Raw genomic sequence first — 20375 nt, 5'->3', positions numbered from 1 at the left:
GTTCAGTGTTACAGCCTGGGTTTAGAGGGTACATTTTCTAATGTGATAACAATCCTCAGTTGATAGTGTGTTTGAAACATTTACCAGTGGCGTCATTCAAAAAGACTTGTTAAAGGAAGGCAGACTAACTTGCTCATTAAAAATATGAGCTGTTTGCTGGAGGTCACCCTTACTCTGCCTTTTTTCAACTGTAAACAGAAGCATCAATACTCAATTGTGCAGGGTTTATATCAAAACATTAACAAACTAAAAGCACATAAATTTTACATTTTGCCACCTATTTAGCATTTATATTCATATCATAAATAAAACAGAATGTAAATGACATACAGAAATAATGTTCTCAACAGTTGTTAAACAACATTTCCAAGTCCATCAAAATCATTTCACTGGGGCACAAATGATGAAACACATCTATATGTGATGACCTAATGTTTTTCAGTTTTCTGCTGATGAATTTAGCTATACAAAGCAGCTCACACCTGCCACTATTCTCCATTTTCTTTAGGACTGATGGAGAGCCAATGGCAAACAGTTTGATGTTCCCTGGATGATCACAATTATGGGCATGTAGGTCATAAAACTGCTTGGCTACAAATTCATCCGGCCATTTCATTTGTTGTTTTCATTAGCCAGGCAACCATTCCCCGAGAGACACTGGGGACTCCTTCAGTGCATTTAATGGAATCTCTGTGATGTAATTGTCAAAATCCTAGTTGCTATATATGGCAATTATTCCAGACAGATTAGATGACATAGAACAGATGGGCTGCTTGCCTGCTCATTTCTGGTTCCCATCTTTACTTTTTCATATTTAGTGCTGTGTAGGAAGACTTCTCCATCTAAAATAGTACGAGTGCAATTCTTAGATCTTGATAGAAGTGAGTAGGAAAGGGATTTGGAAGCTGAGGAATTCTGGGTGTACATTATTTCCTCATGCGGTATCTATTCAGGTTTATTTGGAGGTAAAGTTATTCTAAAACTAGTCAACTCTTCTATAGAACACATTGTCATTGAGGGCATAGCTCTTACATTGCTATGTAAACCAAAAAAACCCATATCAACCAGCAGTTTACAGCCTATGGATCAGATCCAGTAAAGGGTAATAGTCCAATCTTACTTATGCAAGAATGATTTGCTACCCTGTGAAGTAAAGGGTTGGGATTTACTATATTTGTATCATGTATATTTTTCATTTGTTCCTCTAATTCTCTGTCTTTGTAACAAAAATTTGAATTAATGACTGTAAAGATGCATGTATTAAACTAAGACTCCCATGTCTTTAATGCTGAATATAACTGAAGGCTGTTAATTACAAAAGCCCATAGCACAATAAATTGGTTAAGGTCTCAGATGTCAAAACCCTGGACCTTGCTGCAACAGTCCAACAAAGCTGCTCTTCGGGGGGGGGGGGGGGGGGTTCCTTTGTGTCCATCAGCTGTTTCAAAGGGCTTGTTTATAAATACTTGTACGTCACTCACGTGTCCAGAGCAAGGTGTTCTTTGAGATGATCAAGTGGTATAAAAGTGCTATTTGTGGAATATAAATGTGATTACTGTTTCACACATGAATGTTATCACTTGATGTTGCATTTATGTGATGAATACATATGTCTACTCAGCTTCTGAAAACCCTTTCCTGAAACCTGTGCCTATGCATGAATGAAAATGAGTCCACCTATCCCCTTTCTGGTTGTTTTGGATGAGGCATACAAGGGATAATATTGGTCGTTTCTGCACGGTCCAAATATTCCAGGTGGAGCAAGGGAAATATCCCAGTTTTCCCAGTCCTAAAGCGGGTTTGATCCCACAATATTTCCCTCATCCTGGATTTTCAAAAATTGCCAATTTGGCAATACTTTTCAAAAATTTCGTGGTGAACTAGCTACCATGTAAACACCACTGGAGTAAAACCAGTTTATTTTCCCACCCAGCTGCCTGATCTCCCCACCCCGCCCTGCCCCGCCACCCACTTCCTCATCTCCACACCTGACATCATGTCAGTTTTCAACTCTGCTGAGCCGCTGACCGTTGCAGCCTGCCCTTCCCGAAACATTCCCCAAGTACATTTTCTGCTCATGGTATCGACTGGTTGCCATTTTGCCTGAGTTAATCAGCAGTGGAGTCCAAAAATGTCCCCATTTTCTTTTCTGTACATGTATTGGTTGCTCGGAGCACATAGCTAGGGAGATGTGCACCTTGGGCCGAATGTTAGTGGGCACATCATGGGGGGTTGTCACCATACCATCCTGGCATAGAGGGGGGAGTGCTTATTCACAGGTACCCCTGCCCATGTGCCAGCCTAAAGGGTGATGCTGGCATTGCAGAGATGGGGAGCCCATTCTCTGGCAATGGCCAGGTCCACCTACAAGAAACTTCCTGGAATTGTTTTCCTGTTCTCATGCTCTCAGCTTGCTTGCCATATCAGCACATTTTCAGCTTCACAGCCAAGGAAGAATGTGTCCTCAACATGATACAGTAGCCCTGCTGAATGGATACTCATTTCCAGTCACAAGAAGACTCCTGATGTCAATGCCTCCCCTCATTAGCTTAACCCAGATAGTCCCTTCTATAACTAACTACTTCTGACCACTTTACAGTGCACTCTATTATTTCTCAAACAATGCATCTGAACACCTCCCAGAGGTTGTCGTAACATCCCCTAAAAGTTGTCCTGACACCCCCCCATAGTTCTTCACCCTATAAATATCCTACCCTCCAAAGGGCCAATCGCTCAGTAACATTGACACTTTCCATCTTTGTTGCAGTATCCAATGCATTGCCCCCTGGAACCAAACGCTGGCCGTTTGGCTCTGAACCCTAGATCTTCTTCACATCATGATCAGGTTGTATTACCCATATATCCCATACCCATTTCTATTCCAAATCTATTTTCTAACCTATTTAAATCTTAGATACCCTGTGTGTGCATGTTTGTTGCATTGAATCAAGTGATTGTAAACCCCTTATCCCTACAATAAAGACTGTCAAATTTGCGTTATATCTGTCTCTGTGGATTTTCTTCTAAGAGCTGACCTCGTATACACTGATATTAAGATCCAGCCTCTCGCAACATTAATAAAGTAGTCTGCTCTAAGCTAATATTTCCCACTATATTGAGAGACTATGTCTCCACCTTGAGTAACAGGGGAGTCTCGCGTTTTCCACAAAAACATGAGAACGTGAGTGAGAATGTGATGTGATGCTGTGCCTCATTGTTTTTGTTGCCGCTTGCTGTGTTGAGGTCTGCATTGGGCCCTATCCAGAACTGGAAAAAGAGGGCTTCGTTTTCCTCCACTGCTGCCCCAAAACAACAGCCAATCAGAATATGGGACACTGGGGATGTGGGGGTATGCTTGCGGTGTAAATACAAAAAACCCGAGCTCATGCAAAACAAACTGGAATATTTCCTCCCAGTCTTCACTTGATTCCTTCACAGAAACGGGCAGCTATGCGAAGGGAGAAACCAGAATAAAATAGACCCAGATTGTAAGATACTGGTTATAACCCAGTATAATTGTGCAATGCAGAAACAGCCATTGTCTTCCCAACAGTATAGGAGCTGCATTAGTAGTTCCATTACATTTGCTGTCATTTATTTTGTTACTGTACCTAAATCACAATAAATTGTCCAGCGCTTGGCTGCCCAACCACATAAAATATCATTTTTACCTTTCATGGAGTCTTTTTCTAAGCCAGTATAAACTAACGGGTACATTTAAATGATACAATAAGCATCTATATAGACCAATGGAGACTTCTTTTCGTCTAGAATAAAGCATTTACCATATATTTCCAACCACTGTACATCTTTGATATGTCTTTACTTTGTTTTTGTTTTTTACTTTAATGTCAGGACACTCAAATGAGGAGGCATTTTTATTCTGTTCTTATTCAGGATCAAAAGAGCTGCTCAGTTAGAGAAACGAATAAAATATCTTTCCAGGAAAAATGTGTTTTTGACAAACAGCCCCTCTCTCAAACGCTTTCATCTGCAGCATGAGCATACATTCTGAGGTCTGTTTCAAGGTTTAGCGCATTCCCAGGCATCATCACAGTTCACTCTGTGTAGTTCTCAATTACTATCCAACTTCATTATCCTTAATTGTGTAAATACTGCTATTGAGCTTGCGAATCTCCCACTCGTTCTGAGGTGGCACATTTGCTCCTAGGAACTGCACTCTTCACAGTGGCAGGAGAGAATGTAACGGTAGGTGGCAGTGAGTCTCATGCCCCCTGAGCAGCGCAACCGCATGGCTTTCAGTTTGGATGTTTGGGGCCGGCAGCAATGGCAGGTAGAACGGAAAGGCTGTTTCAGGACTGTACTGAAGGACACCATTGGCTCAGACCGTGATGTTTGACTGCAGCGACCCTCACAGCGAGCCAGCAGCACCATCTGTAATGTACAGGACAAAGAAATCATGAAAGATGCCCCAAGGTCTATGCATACCGGAAGGCTTATACCGGAAGAAATAAATATCTCGTTCATATTAAACAATCAACTTTTTAAAAGTTAAGCCTCATTATTCTATATACAACACTGCACACACACAAATCGTAACATTATGTTCAAGGATAACGAAAATTCTGTACTGAGAAAGTTGCATTTTGCTTGCTATATACTAATGGTGAAATTGTCCAACACTTAAATGGCTGGAGCTGTGAAAGGGCATGACAGATCTTTCTACAAACCTGAAAAGAGCCCTGGGTTTGCAGAAAAATGTGAAACCTGAAAAAACCCTCAAAAATGACAAAAGGTTTGCCTGTGGCTTTAAGCAACTAATTCCTCAGTGGCTGCTGCTGGACAACCACAGTATTCCAAGGCTTGGGCTCATTCTGCACAGGCAGAATAATGCACTTTCAAACTGCTTTCAGTGCTCTTTGAAGCTGTGCGGAATGGCAAAATCCACTTGCAAACAGTTGTGAAACTGGTTTGAAAACGCATTATTTTGCGGGTGCGGAAGGGGCCTAAAAGGCAGAGGGAAGGGCAAGGCCCTTTCCAGGGCTGTTTGACCTTTGAGGGAAGACTCATAGAGACCAGTCCTGCTAGGATTGCCTGATCCATATTGGAAAATTCCTGAACATTTTGATGTGGGGGCTGGGGAGGAAGGGTGTAGGGAAGAGTTCCTCCTTCAAAGCAGCCATCATCCTAGGGTGATTATCTCTGTCATATGTAGTTCACTTATAATTCCAGGAGATCTGCAGATTCCATGTGGGGACTGGCAACCCTAGGCCTGGCAGAAACTTCTGGGTGATTTGATATTCCCTGACTATCATGACACAACTAGGCCTGGCTGCTCGCCACTGTTCAACAGCAGCCACCTTATGGAATCCAGTGTCATGAGTGGTTAGAGCTTCAGAGTAAGGTCTGGGAGACCCAGGTTCAAATCTCCATCTTGATGTGGATGCTCACTGGGTGATTTTGGTCCTTGTGGGTTCCCACTTGTATTGGCCTATTTTGCAGAATCTATTTTGTTTCTATTTTATAAAGAAGGGCAAGGAATGGCAGCCACTGGGAACTCCCCTCTTGGCCACTGGAGATGCAGAAAATCAAATTATGTTATGTAGCATAATTCATAATCTCAGAACAATTCCACACATATATAATGTTACTGTCCAAAAAGGGGGAAAAAACCTTTCCCCCTTTTCCTGCCTGAACCTGCTAGCTGCCGTAGCAGAACATATATGAGCTGGGGAAAGAATGAGGGGAGACAGCAGCTGGCAGTAGCTAAAAGTTCTGCAATACAGCTTACTAGAAGGTTCTCTACTATTTGCGTTCCACAAATACAGTCCTACAAGTTTAGTAACTGTGCTGCTTTTATAATCAGCTAATTATGGGAAGAATAGCATCAACAATTCAAGCCTCCCTTTGCATGGCAATGGGCAATGCATAAAATGTTTTTGACCAACAAAGCAATAGCTTTCCCAGATGTACTGCTTTGCAGGTGCTCAACATTTTCCATCAGAGCCCAAGCCACTCACCTGCCATCCATATGTTCAGAACACTGAACGCAGCACCAGTTGCAGCTTATTCAGATATATGGACTAACAAGAACCACAAGGGAAGCACACCATCCTTCATGCAAAAAAGTAACAACACCTTTCAAGCTAACAGGCAGTACTTCCTATTTTTGGACCTTGTTTCATTTGTTGTTCTGAGCTCACAACCACTGTGGGAACCATGCTTGGAACTGACTTCCTTCGATTTAGACAGGGTATGTCCATAGTGGAGAGAGTGCTGCTCTAGGATTTGGGATTATGGTTCAAATACCCACTCTACCATGTAGATTGCTGGGTAAACTTGGGCCAGTCACTCTCTTAGCCTAACTTACTTTACAGGGGTACTGTTGAAGGTAAAATGAGGAGGGGACAATGAAGCATGCTATCCCAATGAAGCTGCTTGAGTAAAGGACAGAAAAAAGGACAGGATACTAGACAGATACATTTAAACCAGAGTGACCGTATACAGGCCACAGCGTAGCAGCATTATGTTGTATGACCCTTGGCTGGATTCCTCCCCAAAAAACATTCCACTGTGTCCTACTGGGATGCTGTGAGAAATTTCCAACTCTAAGCAGAGAGTTGGCATTCTAATCCCTCCCTATCCTGGAAAACTCCACTCCATGTCAGTGAGGAGCTTCCAGTTATGGACTGACCTGGGTGGCCACTCCCAGTTGGCAGGGTTGCAGCAAGGCAAGGGATCAGAACCCTGAAATATACCGCTCAGAATCCTTTCCCAATGTCCCACTGCATTGCAGAGATTCAGCAAAAACTTGGGGGGTGGGATGCAGTATACTACCACTCAGCTATTTTCTGAGATGGGAGGTAGTGTTTTGTCTTTCCCTGAAAGTTTGTTATTGACTTTAGGTATTTGTGAAAGTAGTTTTGGAGTAAGTTGACAGCCAACATGATCTAGTGCAGGGCTCTGCAACCTGTGGCTCTCCAGATGTTCATGGACTACAAATCCCATCAGCCCCTGCCAGCATGGCCAATTGGCAGTGGCTGATGGGAATTGTAGTCCATGAACATCTGGAGAGCCGCAGGTTGCAGACCCCTGATCTAGTGGTTAACAGCAGGTTGACTCCAATGTGAAGAACTTGATTTGATTCCCCTCTCCTCCACGAGCAGCAGATTCTTATCTGGTGAACTGGATTTGTTTCCCTGCTCCTCCACATGAAGCCTGCTGGGTGACCTTGGGTTAGTCACAGTTCTCTCCGAACTCTCTCAGACCCACCTATCTCACAAGGTGAATGTTGTAGGGAGAGGAAGGGCAAGGAGTTTGGAAGCTGCCTTGAGTCTCCTTACAGGGTATAAATCCAAACACTTCTTCCTGTTGTGTTTTCAAGCCCCTGAGATCCAATAGATATTTGCAAGTGCTTCCAAATGCAATCTATTTCTCCACTGGAATAAGTGCAAATGCCAATTCCAGGATGCATTGGGGAAGTTTCATGTGGTATGGGGGAGGGAATCAGAACACCACCTCTCAGCCTAAAGAGCAGATGAAAGACAGCATTCTGACCCCTGACCCCCAAATTACAAAAGTCATAATGAAGTCAAATGCCATTTTGGGGCAGCCCACTTAGCTCTGGTCAAGATCCTTTATGGCCCACATAACTCTTTAAGGTGAGATCTCCTGGTTTAAACTATTTTTACAAGTGATGATTATACTAGTTTTTAGTAACTTTGCTTGTACAGAAAATGACTAAGATACAGTGAGTACAATGTTCTTTTAATTTTACAATAATTCCCTTCTAATTTCTATGCCTCATTATCAATATTCAGAAATCACATCTTTCCGTTTAATAAGTATAAATGAGAAAATAAGCTAGTTTTGTTTTGAAATCTTCACTGTTCTATTACACTACACACCCACACATATATGTTACAATTGGCTTCATGAATCATTATGAAAAGCCATTGTAGATATTTTACTTGTATTGTTTTATGGCTAAAAAATGTGGGCCCAGATTTACACTTTTCTCACAGTCCTTTACACCTTTGAGTAAGGTTTCATCATGGAAATCTCATAAAGCCAGAACAGCACAAGTATATTTTGGCTAGTGTGTATATGAGATGAAAATAGCATGTGCTTTAGAAGCTTTGCTTCTCCATTAAATCAATCACAGCAGCTGTTTATTGCATTGTATAGTGCACAGCTCAATAGAGCAAATTGCCAAAATTATTAGTAATGATATGATGCCATTGTACACTAATAGTGTCAATGTAATATATTAGAAATGTGTAGATATTTTATGACTAGACATCCTTTCAGCACAATGAGGGGAGGGGAGCGCTCAGGGAGCCAACAAACCACTGAGCTGGCATCTCTCTGAGATTTGCCAGCATATTTCCAAAAGATGCAGCCAGGTGCCTGTGAGGCAATGCTGCAGATCCCCCAAGGAACACTGTGGTGCAACCTTCTGAGCTAGTGAAGGAAGGCACAGAGCCAGGACCATGGTGGGAGTTAGCTCCCTAAGCTGGCCCTGCTTGAGAATGCTCCCAACTACATAAGTCTGAGCCAGGACAACCCATAGCTCATGTGACATGGTATGTAGTAAGGGATTTTGTGTTTGAGGCCTCTGACATGCACACTCCAAACGAACAGAGAGGGCAGTTATTACCACAGAGGGGGCAATCACCATTTGCACTTGAGGGGTGGAGCAAACCACCTTGCTAGGTGACTAACATGTCTCAGGTCACAACCCTTACAGGTATCTCATCTCTGGAGCTGCACACCAAAGGAACAAGCATGCACTGATGAGTAGGGGCAGGGATACACCAGGCCCAGCCCTGGAGTCCACACTTGTCTCCCCTTTCCTCCTTGCATGCTTTCTGGGCAAGTCCATACAACCAAGGTTAGAGGTGTGTGCATGTGAGGGCAACTTGAGGTAGTTGCACACAGCAGAATGCCGCAGATTGTGTGATGGGACATAATCCAAGGAATGCTGGCTATGATAGGGAGGAGCCGTGACTCAATGGCAGAGCAGCTGTATGGCATGAAGAAGATCCTAGTTTTAATTCCCAGCATCTTAAGTTAAAAGGCCAGGCAGTAGGTGATGTGTGACCCTCGGCAACAGCTGCCAGTGTGAGTAGACATACTGACCTGGATGGACCAGTGGTCTGGTTCAGTATAAGGGAGGTCCATGCCTGGTAGTGATAGTGGCAGAGAAGCTAGCAGTCCCATGGTAGGTTTTTAGCAAACACTCTTGTTTTAGCAAACACTCTCCCTCCACCCAGCAGGGAGAGTGGAAACAACTGGAGTTTGATAGGGTGACTGGTAGCTGCTTCACTATGCTCTGTGCAACTGCTGACCAAGCAACTATGGCATCTATTGCCTTGCAGGGTCAGAGCCCTATCCAGCAGCAGCGGATGTAGCTGGAGTAGATGCAGTTGAGTTGCAACCCAATCAGCAGATAGGTAAGTGTCATTTGGAGGGCTAGTGCATGGGTTGCAAGGGTTGGGGGAGACATCCCAAAAAAATGAAGCCTTTCTCCATAGGGGGGACCACAGAGCCAAGTGGCATCATTGTATATCTGTCTGTTTCATATCTATGCCAATAATGATTCATCAGGGAGAATGATGTTCCCAGGTCTGGCTGGCTGCAGTGACATTGTGGATCCTCCTACTCTCTTATTCCAACCCAGACACTCATTCATCTGGCAAGTCCACCCTGCTCACAGGCACACTGTGATATGGAGGGCTCATCCTATCTCTCCATGGCTCCCTGGAGCAAATGCTGTTCTGGATACCTTGTTACTATTTCCCTGTTGTTGTTGTTGTTCCACAAATGTAGTGTGGTCTACAATTTTGCCCCTGTCCCTGCTCCCTCTCATCTTCCCCATGACATGCTCCAAGTTCTCTCCCCCCACCCTTCTGTGATTTCCCCCACAGGATTCTTCAGCAGGGTCTCCTCTTTACACATTCAAGGAGTGGTGCCTTGGGAGATTTCATGCTGGGATTGGTAGGTACCATAGACTGTTCTTTTGTTTAGCTGAGAAATACAGCACAACCCTAGTAGCACTTCAAAGACTGCTGACATGTTGCTCCACAGGGCCTGTTATGCATTGCAAGCGCAGCCCATCTCTCCAGACTTGTTGAAGATGTAGATGCAACAGACAAGGCCACCCCTCTCCGACCCCCACCCCAAAGAACAATTTTTATATCCTTGTACAGAAGAAAAGTCATCCATGGTTTCTTCACCACATATTTGCTATGTAAGGTAATGCAGTATTTCCCTACAATGATTGTCCAAGGCCACAAAGGGCATTAGGTGCAAATGAAGAAATCCTCTCATGATGGAAATTCTGGAAAGAACAGTCAAAATATCTGTTATGCATATTTATCATATGATGCCAGAGGCTTACTTTCCATTTCTTTCAATTTTGCCGTATTTAACTGACAAAAAGATTTTTAATGGAGGCTGAAATCACATGTGCATTGTGAAGTACAGGAAGGCTGAAATTCAGTTGGAAGTCAACCTTCCCACATGACCATCAGTCAGTTCAGAAATCTGATACAATCACATATAAAAATGGGAAGGCAGTAGAAGACAGTTCTGCAGGATTAATCCTTGACTTGCCATAGGCTCCACCTTCCAAAGCTGCCATTTTCTCCAAAGGAACTGTTCTCTGCAGTCTGGAGATAATTTGTAGTTCCAGAACTCCAACTTCTCCACACCCGGAGGCTGGCAACCTTATGTAAGATTGGTTACATCTGCACAAAACAGAAGTGGTTGACCAGCAAAGTTGACCGGCTGGAAATGGAAATGGCTGCTTTAAATAGGTTCACACAGTTGCACCTCGATAGTGATCCTGAACTCCCTACTCTCCTGGACTCCCAGCCGGCAGCAATGACACAGGACTGGCGGCTTTACCAGCGGCATTCTCTGCTGGAAGACCAAGGCCTCTTCATTAGCATCCATACCCAAAGGAACATCTGCAGGACATTATAAAAACTGTTTTTGGGGAAAAAACTTTGCACGGGTTCCATTCCCAAAATGAGTTTGGCCAGTTTGGCCCCTCAACCTGGGATTTTCAAACATTGCTACACCGGCGATCCTTTTGGAGATGCTCTCATGGGAACACAACAGGCAGCAACCACTTTATTTCCTTCCCTTCCACCCATCCACTTTAGGTTCTGCGTCATCCACTATGTCAGGGAGAATCTGCCCTCCTGCCATTCTGTGCACATTGCCCAGCATGTTGTGGGCAGATTCTCCGAATGCCAGGCAGTGTACAAAGTCTCCCAAGCACGTTTTCTCCCTGTGGCAGTGAGTATGACTGCCATATAGATCCACAGTAACACGTTCATTATTTCCCAGCTGTTGCAGGAAGATCCCTTTTCCTTTTGTGTGTTGCACATGAGAAGCTATGCAGGTGCTGCCAATCAGATTGTGGGACAATTGGCATGGCTACAGGGGTTCATATCTGTATGCCTAAGCAGTTGTGCATGTATTGCAGGAATTTTTTTTTAAAAAAAGAGAGGCGTCTCCACGCGAAGGTGCGAAAGCAGCCCAAATTGTTTCCGTGGGTTCCAATCACTTGAACAGATGAAGGGCACACATGCGAATGGGGAAAAAAGGAAAATGGGTTCCTTTATAACAACTGCAACTTGTTATACGTATGCTGTGTGGAATCTACCAAGGTGTTCTTGGTGATTTCTCCAAGGGGTTTCTGATAAATATATTCCACAATTTCAGCTAGTACAGAATACCACAACCATGAGCAGTTATGAACATATACCAATACTGAAACTACTGAACTGGTTTCCTGATTGCCACTGGATTTGGTTTCCGATGCTGGCATTGGCTTTTAAAGCCTTAAACAGGCTGAGCAAAATCTGTCTTAGAAATCATCTGCCCTCATGTATAGGCCCTTTCTGCACAAAACACCTAAAACATGTGTAAAATGGTTTCAATCCCCCACTTTACCACAATGTTTATCTGCACACATGCCCTCAAAACAATTCATGGCTGCCATGAGGGGTTGTTCCCCCCTTTTTAAATTTGTTGAATCGTTGCTTCCGTGCTTCTTGTTGTGATTCTCTATAGCTCACATGATAGATGCTTCAAAAAAAATTAACATACACCCCCCCAAAAAAGCACAGAAATGGTTAAACAGACAAGGGGGAGTGGAGTGAGCTCAGCAAAACAATAAAATGGCACCAAAGAGAAACTCCATGCACAGAGGCATGGAAAAGGTATAAACAGATTGTGTAGCAAGTGAAAACATTTTGAAAATGTTTCAGGCTAAAGAATTTTAAAAAGGGGAATAATTTAAAACATTTTGAGGCTGGAAATAAAATGTTTTTGGAACAAGTAGGGGGAAACAGTGAGGAATTCCATAGAGGAAAAATTTTATTTTCTGTCTGAAAACATTTTAAAAGGTTAGTATGGAAAGGGCTGACATCAGAAATGTGAAATCTCTCTGAGAAACAACCAATTCAGTAGAAAACAATTTTGAACAAAATAGAGAAGAAGAGAAGAGTTTGGATTTATACCCCACCTTTCTCTCTTGTAAGGAGACTCAAGGCAGCTTACAAATTTCTTTCCCTTCCTCTCCCTTAATTATTCCTCTTTCCTTTCCTGAACAACCCCATAGTTTTTTTTCCCTTTTAATGCTTCCTTCCCTACTTTCCACCCACCAGGTCACCTACCTTTATCTGCCCTTTGACCATCCCTCCTTCTGTCCCCCTGGCAAGTACACTTAGGAAAACTATTGGCCAATTATACTAGTAGTCATACTAGCCAAGCTCTGCAACAAGAACATATGGGTCATCTCAGTTTCTCTTTTCCTCTTCTACCTTATGTCCTCACCTTTATCGACTTCTACCCACCAATTTAATTTTTTATCTGTCCCTCCATCTTCAATTGTATTTATTATTTCTTTCTTCCTTATACCCACCTTTCTCTGCAATTGGGACCCAAAGCAGCTTACTTCTCCTCCATTTTATCCTCAAAACAAACCTGAGAAATAGGTTGGGCTGAAAGTGTGAGAGTGGCCAAAGATGAACTTCTATGACAGAATGGGTATTTGAAACTGGGTCTCCCAGATCCTGAAACCGTAACCTCTACACTATGCTGGTTTTCATGGGGCAGCTGCTGTCAAGCAACAGCAAGTACTTGGGCTTAGGTAGGTCATGCAAGCTGCATGGTAGCAAATTGTCTGGTGGTTGCTGCCTGGCCTTTCTTGATGAATCTCCCTCAAAGGCCAAAACAACCCTGGAAAGGGCCCTGTCCTCTTTCCCAACTTTTATTGACAGACACCAGTGCTTAAAGGCTGGCACTCCTGCCCTGGCTGCCTAGAAATTGGCCACTAAGTACATTTGTTTCTTAAAGCTGGGGGTGTTGCTTCTATCATTTGGGAGGTTTAACTCCCAGTTTTTATTCATATGTTAGATTTAAGGTTTTTTTTTTTTTTTGGAAATCTGGTGCTTTTCTCAGGTTTGTATAAAGATTCTGTCTTGTATGCCTATGGCTGCAGTCTCCAGGTTTAAGTATCCATAGATGGGGGTGTGGAAAGATATACTGATTATTCTATTAATATTTTCTCGTTCTTCCCCCAAGGAGTTACATGCCGTGAACGTGTCTTCCCTACCTTTTATTTAATTATTCTCACAATCCCATAAGAAAGGATAGGATGAGAGTGACTAGTCTAGGTCACCCAGTCAGTTTCATGACTGAGCAAGGGTTTGAAAGGGAATCAACACTGAAGCCTGGTCGGGAGGGTCACACTTCAAGTTTCAGTGTATGAGAGGAAAGATTTCAGTTGAGGTGCAAACAAGATTCGCAGCAAGGTTCAGATGTTTGCTCTTAGATACATTAAAGTATTTTAAAGTGTATTTTGAGAGCATTTTTATAGTTTCTTTTTTTACCTCATAAAATGAGACATGCAAGCACTCTTGAGGAATGATAGCAAGCAGATTGAACTATGAGGGAGAATGGGGGCAATCATTCCCTCTGAATTGTGCCCCTTTTGATAATGAAGTCCAGGTATGCCGCTTGGGTTCATTATGGGGTAGGAAGTTTATCCCTATCCCCCATACTGCTCTAGCCTAGCTTTGATTTCCGCCAAATGTAATAAATGTGGTTTACATATGGTTTCAAGTGAATTTTGGCCAACCACTCATTTTCATTTAGAAATATGAGTATATGCCAAAAAAAAAGTGTTTTTGTTTGAAATGTTGTGCTTGGACAATTTCAACATGGTTCAACAGCAGTAGTGTGGGGTATTTTTCTGCTGTGTCTTGTTAGATGGAAAAGGGAAAGCCTGAGAGAATCACTGACTGGAGCTCTGGCACCTGTAGCTGTGGTTGCCAACCCTTCCTCCTTTCCCTCAGTTTCTCTCCAAAGGCCTAACTCATGCAGAACCTGGACTCCTTTCTCTGTTAAGAAGTCAATTCGCTTTCTCAATTCTCCCCCTAATAAAAAGAAAACAGCACTTGTACCAGGATTTCACTAAGGCCATGCAGCAGAATGAGATGGTAGGATTTCAGGGTCAGGTGGGGAGGAATCATTGTTAATGTTCCCCACATGTAATTATTCCCTGCAAATAAAAATTAAGCATATCAGAGAGAAAGGTTCTAGCCTAACCCTTTACATGCTATGTTTAATGTTGGGGGAAGGGAGAATGAGATGCCCCCTGCAAGGACAGCTTGTAATAAAACTGATAGCAATAACTGCACAAATGCTACTGGCAAGGCAAACCTCTTCATTATATCCACCATTTGAGAAAATATAAACAAATTGTTCTTTGGATGTGTACCAACAGATTCTAGATTGCCAGAGTGATTTCACTGAAAAGTAGAACAGTTCCAAATACTAATGTGGAAAGATGCGTACAACAGGTTTAAGTAAATAGGAATGGGAGAACGATGCATTTAATCTTTGAAACAGAGATTGAATATGTGAAACAAATGTGGGATCTACCATTTGCTTAAGAATTAAGTTCACTTTACTCTATCCTTTCTAGCTTTCCATTACATGCCAAAGACAATAGTTTTCACTAAGGTTATTTTTAGCTATGCTGCTGTTCAATGATTGGGTTAGCACTGATTTTTAATTGATGGTAGTTTTAGGACATTCTAATAAAAGGAGGTGTTGCTCCTTGGCTGATGGCTCTTTTTTTTTACTACAATGTTATGATCTGTATTAATTTTTTTTGTAATGTGACCTGACTGGCCACTGTATGGAAGGAAGAGTGGGATAAAATGATAAAGAGCAGGAGAAGGAGAAGCAACCTGGGCAACGTGAGTTCATTGTGAGAAAGAACCAAGCAAGGGCTGCAATTACACATCACTGCATATTCCAGAAAAATCAGGGTGGGAGCTACACAACAGCACAAGATGCCATGAGATGGGGGATCTACTAAGGCATGAAGAGATTCTGGTATCATTTTGAGATTGAATGTTGACCCCAGACTTCTATTCCTGATCAAACAGTTGTATACCAACACTGTTTGTCAAGTTAGATGCTCTGGGGAAGGTCAGTTAACCAGGAGAATTAGTACTCCTCGAGGGGTTAAACAAGGTTGCATACTGGCTCCTACTTTATTCAATTTATTCCTCAATGATTTACCTCATGCTTTGGTGTCTGTGAATGGGCATAGTCCTAAATTACATCTTACCCATGTTCCTTTAATGTTGTATGCAGATGATGCAGTGTTATTGTCCTTGTCCAGTATTGGCCTTAAACGCCTAATGTACAGTTTTGCTAATTATTGCGAAGAGAACAGACTGGAAATTAACTATGCTAAAACTAAAGTTCTCATTTTTGCTAAGAGTTGGAAGCCCATGTCCTGGCGAATTAAGGGCCACAAAATTGAGCAGGTCAAATATTTCCAATACCTTGACATTTACTATAGGTATAATTTGTCATGGTCCTCACAGCGACTAGCAGTAACTACCTCGGCACATACCAACATGACAGCAATATATCACTTTTTTTATAGTAAAGGCAATCAATACATTCCTGCGGCTTTGAAGGTTTTTGAGGCTAGGATTGGCTCCTTGCTACTGTACGGTTCCCCCATTTGGATTTCGGCAATAAATAAATCATTTAATTTATTACATTCCAAATTCCTTCGGAAACTAATGGGGCTCCCTAGATGTGTGCCTTATGCTGCGTTGTGCATTGAGATGGGCCAAACAACTCTAGAAACCTTGGCATGGATAAGGGCCATAAAATATTGGCTGCATATACATTTTCTAGTGGGATCCAATAGCTATATTCCCTCTCTGTTATCAGATCACTTTATTTCAGAATGGTATACTTTGATCTTTAGAAAGGTTGAAGCCATTGGTTTCCCCTTGGAATCACTCCTTATGCTCACAAAGGTGGAAGCCTTCAGACTAGTTAAGAATAGGCTCTTGGATCTTGATTTTCATAATTTGACTTGTGCTGCCAAGACAACCTGTTCTCTGACTACATTATTAATCCCATGCGAGCGTGGAATTATGGCAGCATATCGTCGTCTGCTGATAAATCCCACCCAGAGGAGAGCCTTGGCTACTGCAAGATGTAATGTGCTGCCATCAGCTCTGCTGGAGGGAAGATTTAAGAATATGGAACGTTCTAAAAGAGTTTGTTCATGTGATAGGACTACGGTTGAAACACTTGACCATTCTTTGTTTCTATGCCCTAAGTACAATAAGATACGCATGAAATACATGAATTCAATTTTCTTGAAATGTTCTCAGTGGCATGAGTGTTATAAGATACCCAATCTCCTGAACAGCTCTGATGTGCTCTTTTGTGAAACTGTTGCAAATTTTATACTGGAAATTAGTAATTTTAGCAATTTTAACTGTATTTCTTAACTTTGTTTTGTTTTAAAACTTTGTCCCGTTTTATATGCCAATAAAGGCTTGTGTTGTTGTTGTATCATTTTTAGATTTTCTAGCTTGAAGTTAGACAGAAATTATAAGGAACTATTAAAATGGTGCTGGACCACTGGAATAAGTACCTTCTTATTGTCCCAGTAGCACTTGATACACATAGAAACTATTTTGCACCCAACAACACCAAATCAAGTCATGTCTACAACATACGCTGTATTCCATGTTAAGACTCTAAAGACTGAGGCACCTCCATCGTGCCCTGTTACATCATGTCCCAACTAGGGTTGCCGGCTGCCACGTAGGACTTGAAAATCTCCTGAAATTACAACTGATCCTCAATCAGCAGAGGTCAGTTTCCCTGGAGAAAATGGCTGCTTTGGAGAGTGGACTGAATGGCAGCATGCTGAGGTCCCTCCCCAAACTCCACCCCCAGACTCCACTCCCAAAATCATCAGGAATTTTCCAACCCAAAGGTGGCAGCACTATCCCCACCCCCACTCCCTTTTTAATGCTTTGGTGAAACTTAGAATCTTGCTAATTGTGATATTTTAATTGATTCTGATAAAACATATGACATGACTGCTTTTAGCTTCAAGTGTTGCTGTCAGAGTTATTTTTTCTTTGAATTATTCCATGAATATGAATTTAGGTGTGTTTATAAAGTCTTGCATTTTTAAAAACCTCCCTTTGCAAGTAAATTGATATCAACTAGTGTCCATAATAAACAGCATGGCTCCAAAATGGTCAGTAAAACTGTCTCTTTAATTCCATCACAGTTTGAGGCACATGAAAAATTCCATTGCACATGTATGGTCGAAAAGGGAATTACAAAAGGACATACTTTACGAAACTGAATGAGGGCTGCAGACTAAGCCTCGTCAAAAGGAATTCAGCACAGAGCAAAATAAGATGTTTTGTCTTTTTAGTGTGCTCAGGGACAAATAACTCATTCAGCACATTAGAAAGTATCATAGTATTTCCACAGGAACAATTATGTAAATCTACTACCACCAAAACAATAAAAAGACAATCCTAAGCAGGTCTGCTCAGAATCCTACCCAAGTCTGTCCAGTGAGACCCAGGAAGGTCTTCTTAGGATTGTGAGACTTTTGCAACACTTTATGATGGCATAAACATTTGTGAACCTCATTAGATACATTCATACATTTGATGGTGGGCTCTCATGAACAAATTTGTTAGTCTTAGTGTGAAAAAAAACCTCTTTTTGTTGTCATAAAGAATGTAGCAAATTGACTTCTTGTATATATATTTTATTATATGCATATTGCTTACTCCAGTCTGTTGCACACATTATAAACTTAGTATAGCTATTAGCACTATTTTTTAAGAGTATGGGTTTTTAAATTTAAAAATGGAATTCTTTTAATAAAAATGAGCATTTTTCACTGCTATATTTTCAAATGACCCTCTGTGACTGAGAAGGACATCGGCCAGTACACATAATCTACTTTGTGTCCTCACAAGGCAGCTCCAGCCTTCTCTAGGAATGCACAAAGGTGGAGGAATTTAATCTGTGATCTGGCAGATCAAAGTTATGTCAGCACAAATTTCTGTGATTGCAGTGGTTGGAAAAATTGTTGCCACTATCAAGAAAAGTAGAGCTGACTGTGTTATGATTGGCCAGTTCATACATTTCTTCATGCAGGCATGTATCTCGGGACCCAAAAGTTATATTGTGTGAAACAGCCATCATGAGAAAATGAGAGGCACTTGTTTCTAATAGCAGCTTCCAGGAAAAAAATCATCACTACCTGGCCCTGTAATTAGGATCCAAAGAATAAATTGTCCAAATAGCAACTTCTCATGTGGGGTTTTCAGCTCCAGCTTGGGAACTTCATGGAAATTTGAGGGAGAAGGCAGAGTCTGGGCAGAGAAGTGAGCACAGCATGGACATGATGCCATAGAGAACACTGCCCCATCTGACATTTGCCATTTCTCCAAGAGAACAGATCTCTGCAGTCTGGAGATCAGCTGCAGTGCCAGATTTAGAGGAAGAGGGGCCCTGGGCCCCTCCCAATCACCCACCCTCATGATTAGAGGAAGACAGGGTTCACAAACTGGGGTCCACAAAATGGGATCCACTTCAGTGAAGTCCTGGAAGGATATCATCCATACAGAAATCAATGCTACTGTCAAGTTATTGCCTTAAGACAGTATTATTCTGAAATGGAGTGCAAAGAAAACTACTGATGGGTTGTTTAGAGACTACAGTGTGTTATGACAGCATGTGTAAGAAAGGCCTAAAATATTACACACTTTGGCCAGAAGCCACCTAGATTTTGAGTCCCCAGGCTTCAGCCTGCGAAGCCTATAGATAAATCCAGCTCTGATCTGCTGTAATCCCGTGAGAACTTCAAGACCCACTGGATGCTGGTAACCCTATCTTCATGCCACGTAGCAAATGCCTAGGGGATTTTCAACAGTAGATTACACTCTTTGGATCCTGATTCATCTCTCTGTGTTTTCAGAAACATGAGTTTCAGTTCAAAGAAATGATGGAAAGTAATTTTGACATCTCCCTTCAAGGTGCAAAGATGTCTAGAATCAGCACTGAAATAGACCTGTTTTTTTTTAAAAAAAAATTTGAACTTTTCAAGATTGTATTGAGAGCCTCACAGAAGTACCACAGGATCTGACGATATTTTACCTGTTCCAGCTTCTGAGGGAGTCATATTTGTGGAACAACAACTTAATGGTGCTAAGAAAGTGCAAAATTTGCAAAATTCAATCTTTGGTTCAGATGAATATAACCACACTCTTCCTTCATGTTCTATCCATTTTTTATCTATGTCCACATCTATATCTATTGCTACTCACCTTTGAACTGCACTTGTACAAAGGGTGACTGATGGAATCAACATAATGGTGCCTCATGCAGCGTTCTGGGTCTGAGTCAATCATGAAGGTACTGTCTGTTTTAGTATCTGCATCTCCCATGATTGCCAGAAGAGACAGCATGGAAATTGAAGCGGCTAGTACATGACTTCCCATCATTGAAGAACTTCTCAGGAATCACAGTAGAGGGAGGTAGAGTATCAAAAGCACTCTAAAGACTGAGGCCCGGTCCCTTTCGAGGAAAGTGAAAGATCTGTTTTAAGTCTCTGGTTTGTCATTGCTAGTTTTGGGGTAGACATTTGTTGAAGTTATAATCCATCAAAGCATCTACTTCATGGCTGGAATAAAAAAAATATGATCCTGAACAAAAAGCTGGCCTTTAGAGAGAAACAGACATAAATAATAATGCTCAAAGGGCTTGGGTTGGCCAAGAAATACTTACTGAACAAACATCATCCCACAGTAGGTGCAGTGAAAGGAGGTCAACACCCTGCTACTTTAAAGCCTCTTCTATCAACACTCTAATAATGAGCATATTAGCTTTTATTATGGCAAAAATATTTTAATGGGCTCAAATCTCCAGTTAGTTCAATTCAATGTCAATTATTTAGCAATGCACCTGAGGTTTGCTGAAAATTAAAGCACTGCAAATGAAATAAATCAGATGTATTCTTAGGGACTATG

At 41.9% G+C, this 20375-nt stretch overlaps 1 protein-coding gene across 4 annotated transcripts in view; it reads right to left on the bottom strand.

Annotated features, from left to right (window-relative positions):
• Nucleotides 1-3573: 3573 nt before the first annotated feature.
• Nucleotides 3574-20375, bottom strand: part of LOC125431617 (norrin cystine knot growth factor NDP) — a 42024-nt gene continuing 25222 nt past the window's right edge. For 3 of the 4 annotated variants that reach the window (XM_048494591.1, XM_048494590.1, XM_048494589.1), the window contains 2 exons: nucleotides 19674-20029; nucleotides 3574-4395 (listed from right to left, as the gene is read on the bottom strand). In XM_048494591.1, the coding sequence (XP_048350548.1) occupies nucleotides 4168-4395; nucleotides 19674-19850 (405 nt within the window). In that variant the 5' untranslated portion in view covers nucleotides 19851-20029 and the 3' untranslated portion in view covers nucleotides 3574-4167. The remainder of the gene's footprint in view (nucleotides 4396-19673; nucleotides 20030-20375) is intronic. The other variant, XM_048494593.1, reaches the window with a different exon arrangement.

This window comes from Sphaerodactylus townsendi, linkage group LG04 (assembly GCF_021028975.2).
Source record: "Sphaerodactylus townsendi isolate TG3544 linkage group LG04, MPM_Stown_v2.3, whole genome shotgun sequence".
NCBI lineage: Eukaryota > Metazoa > Chordata > Lepidosauria > Squamata > Sphaerodactylidae > Sphaerodactylus > Sphaerodactylus townsendi.
This window is presented reverse-complemented; position numbering and strand designations above follow the sequence as displayed.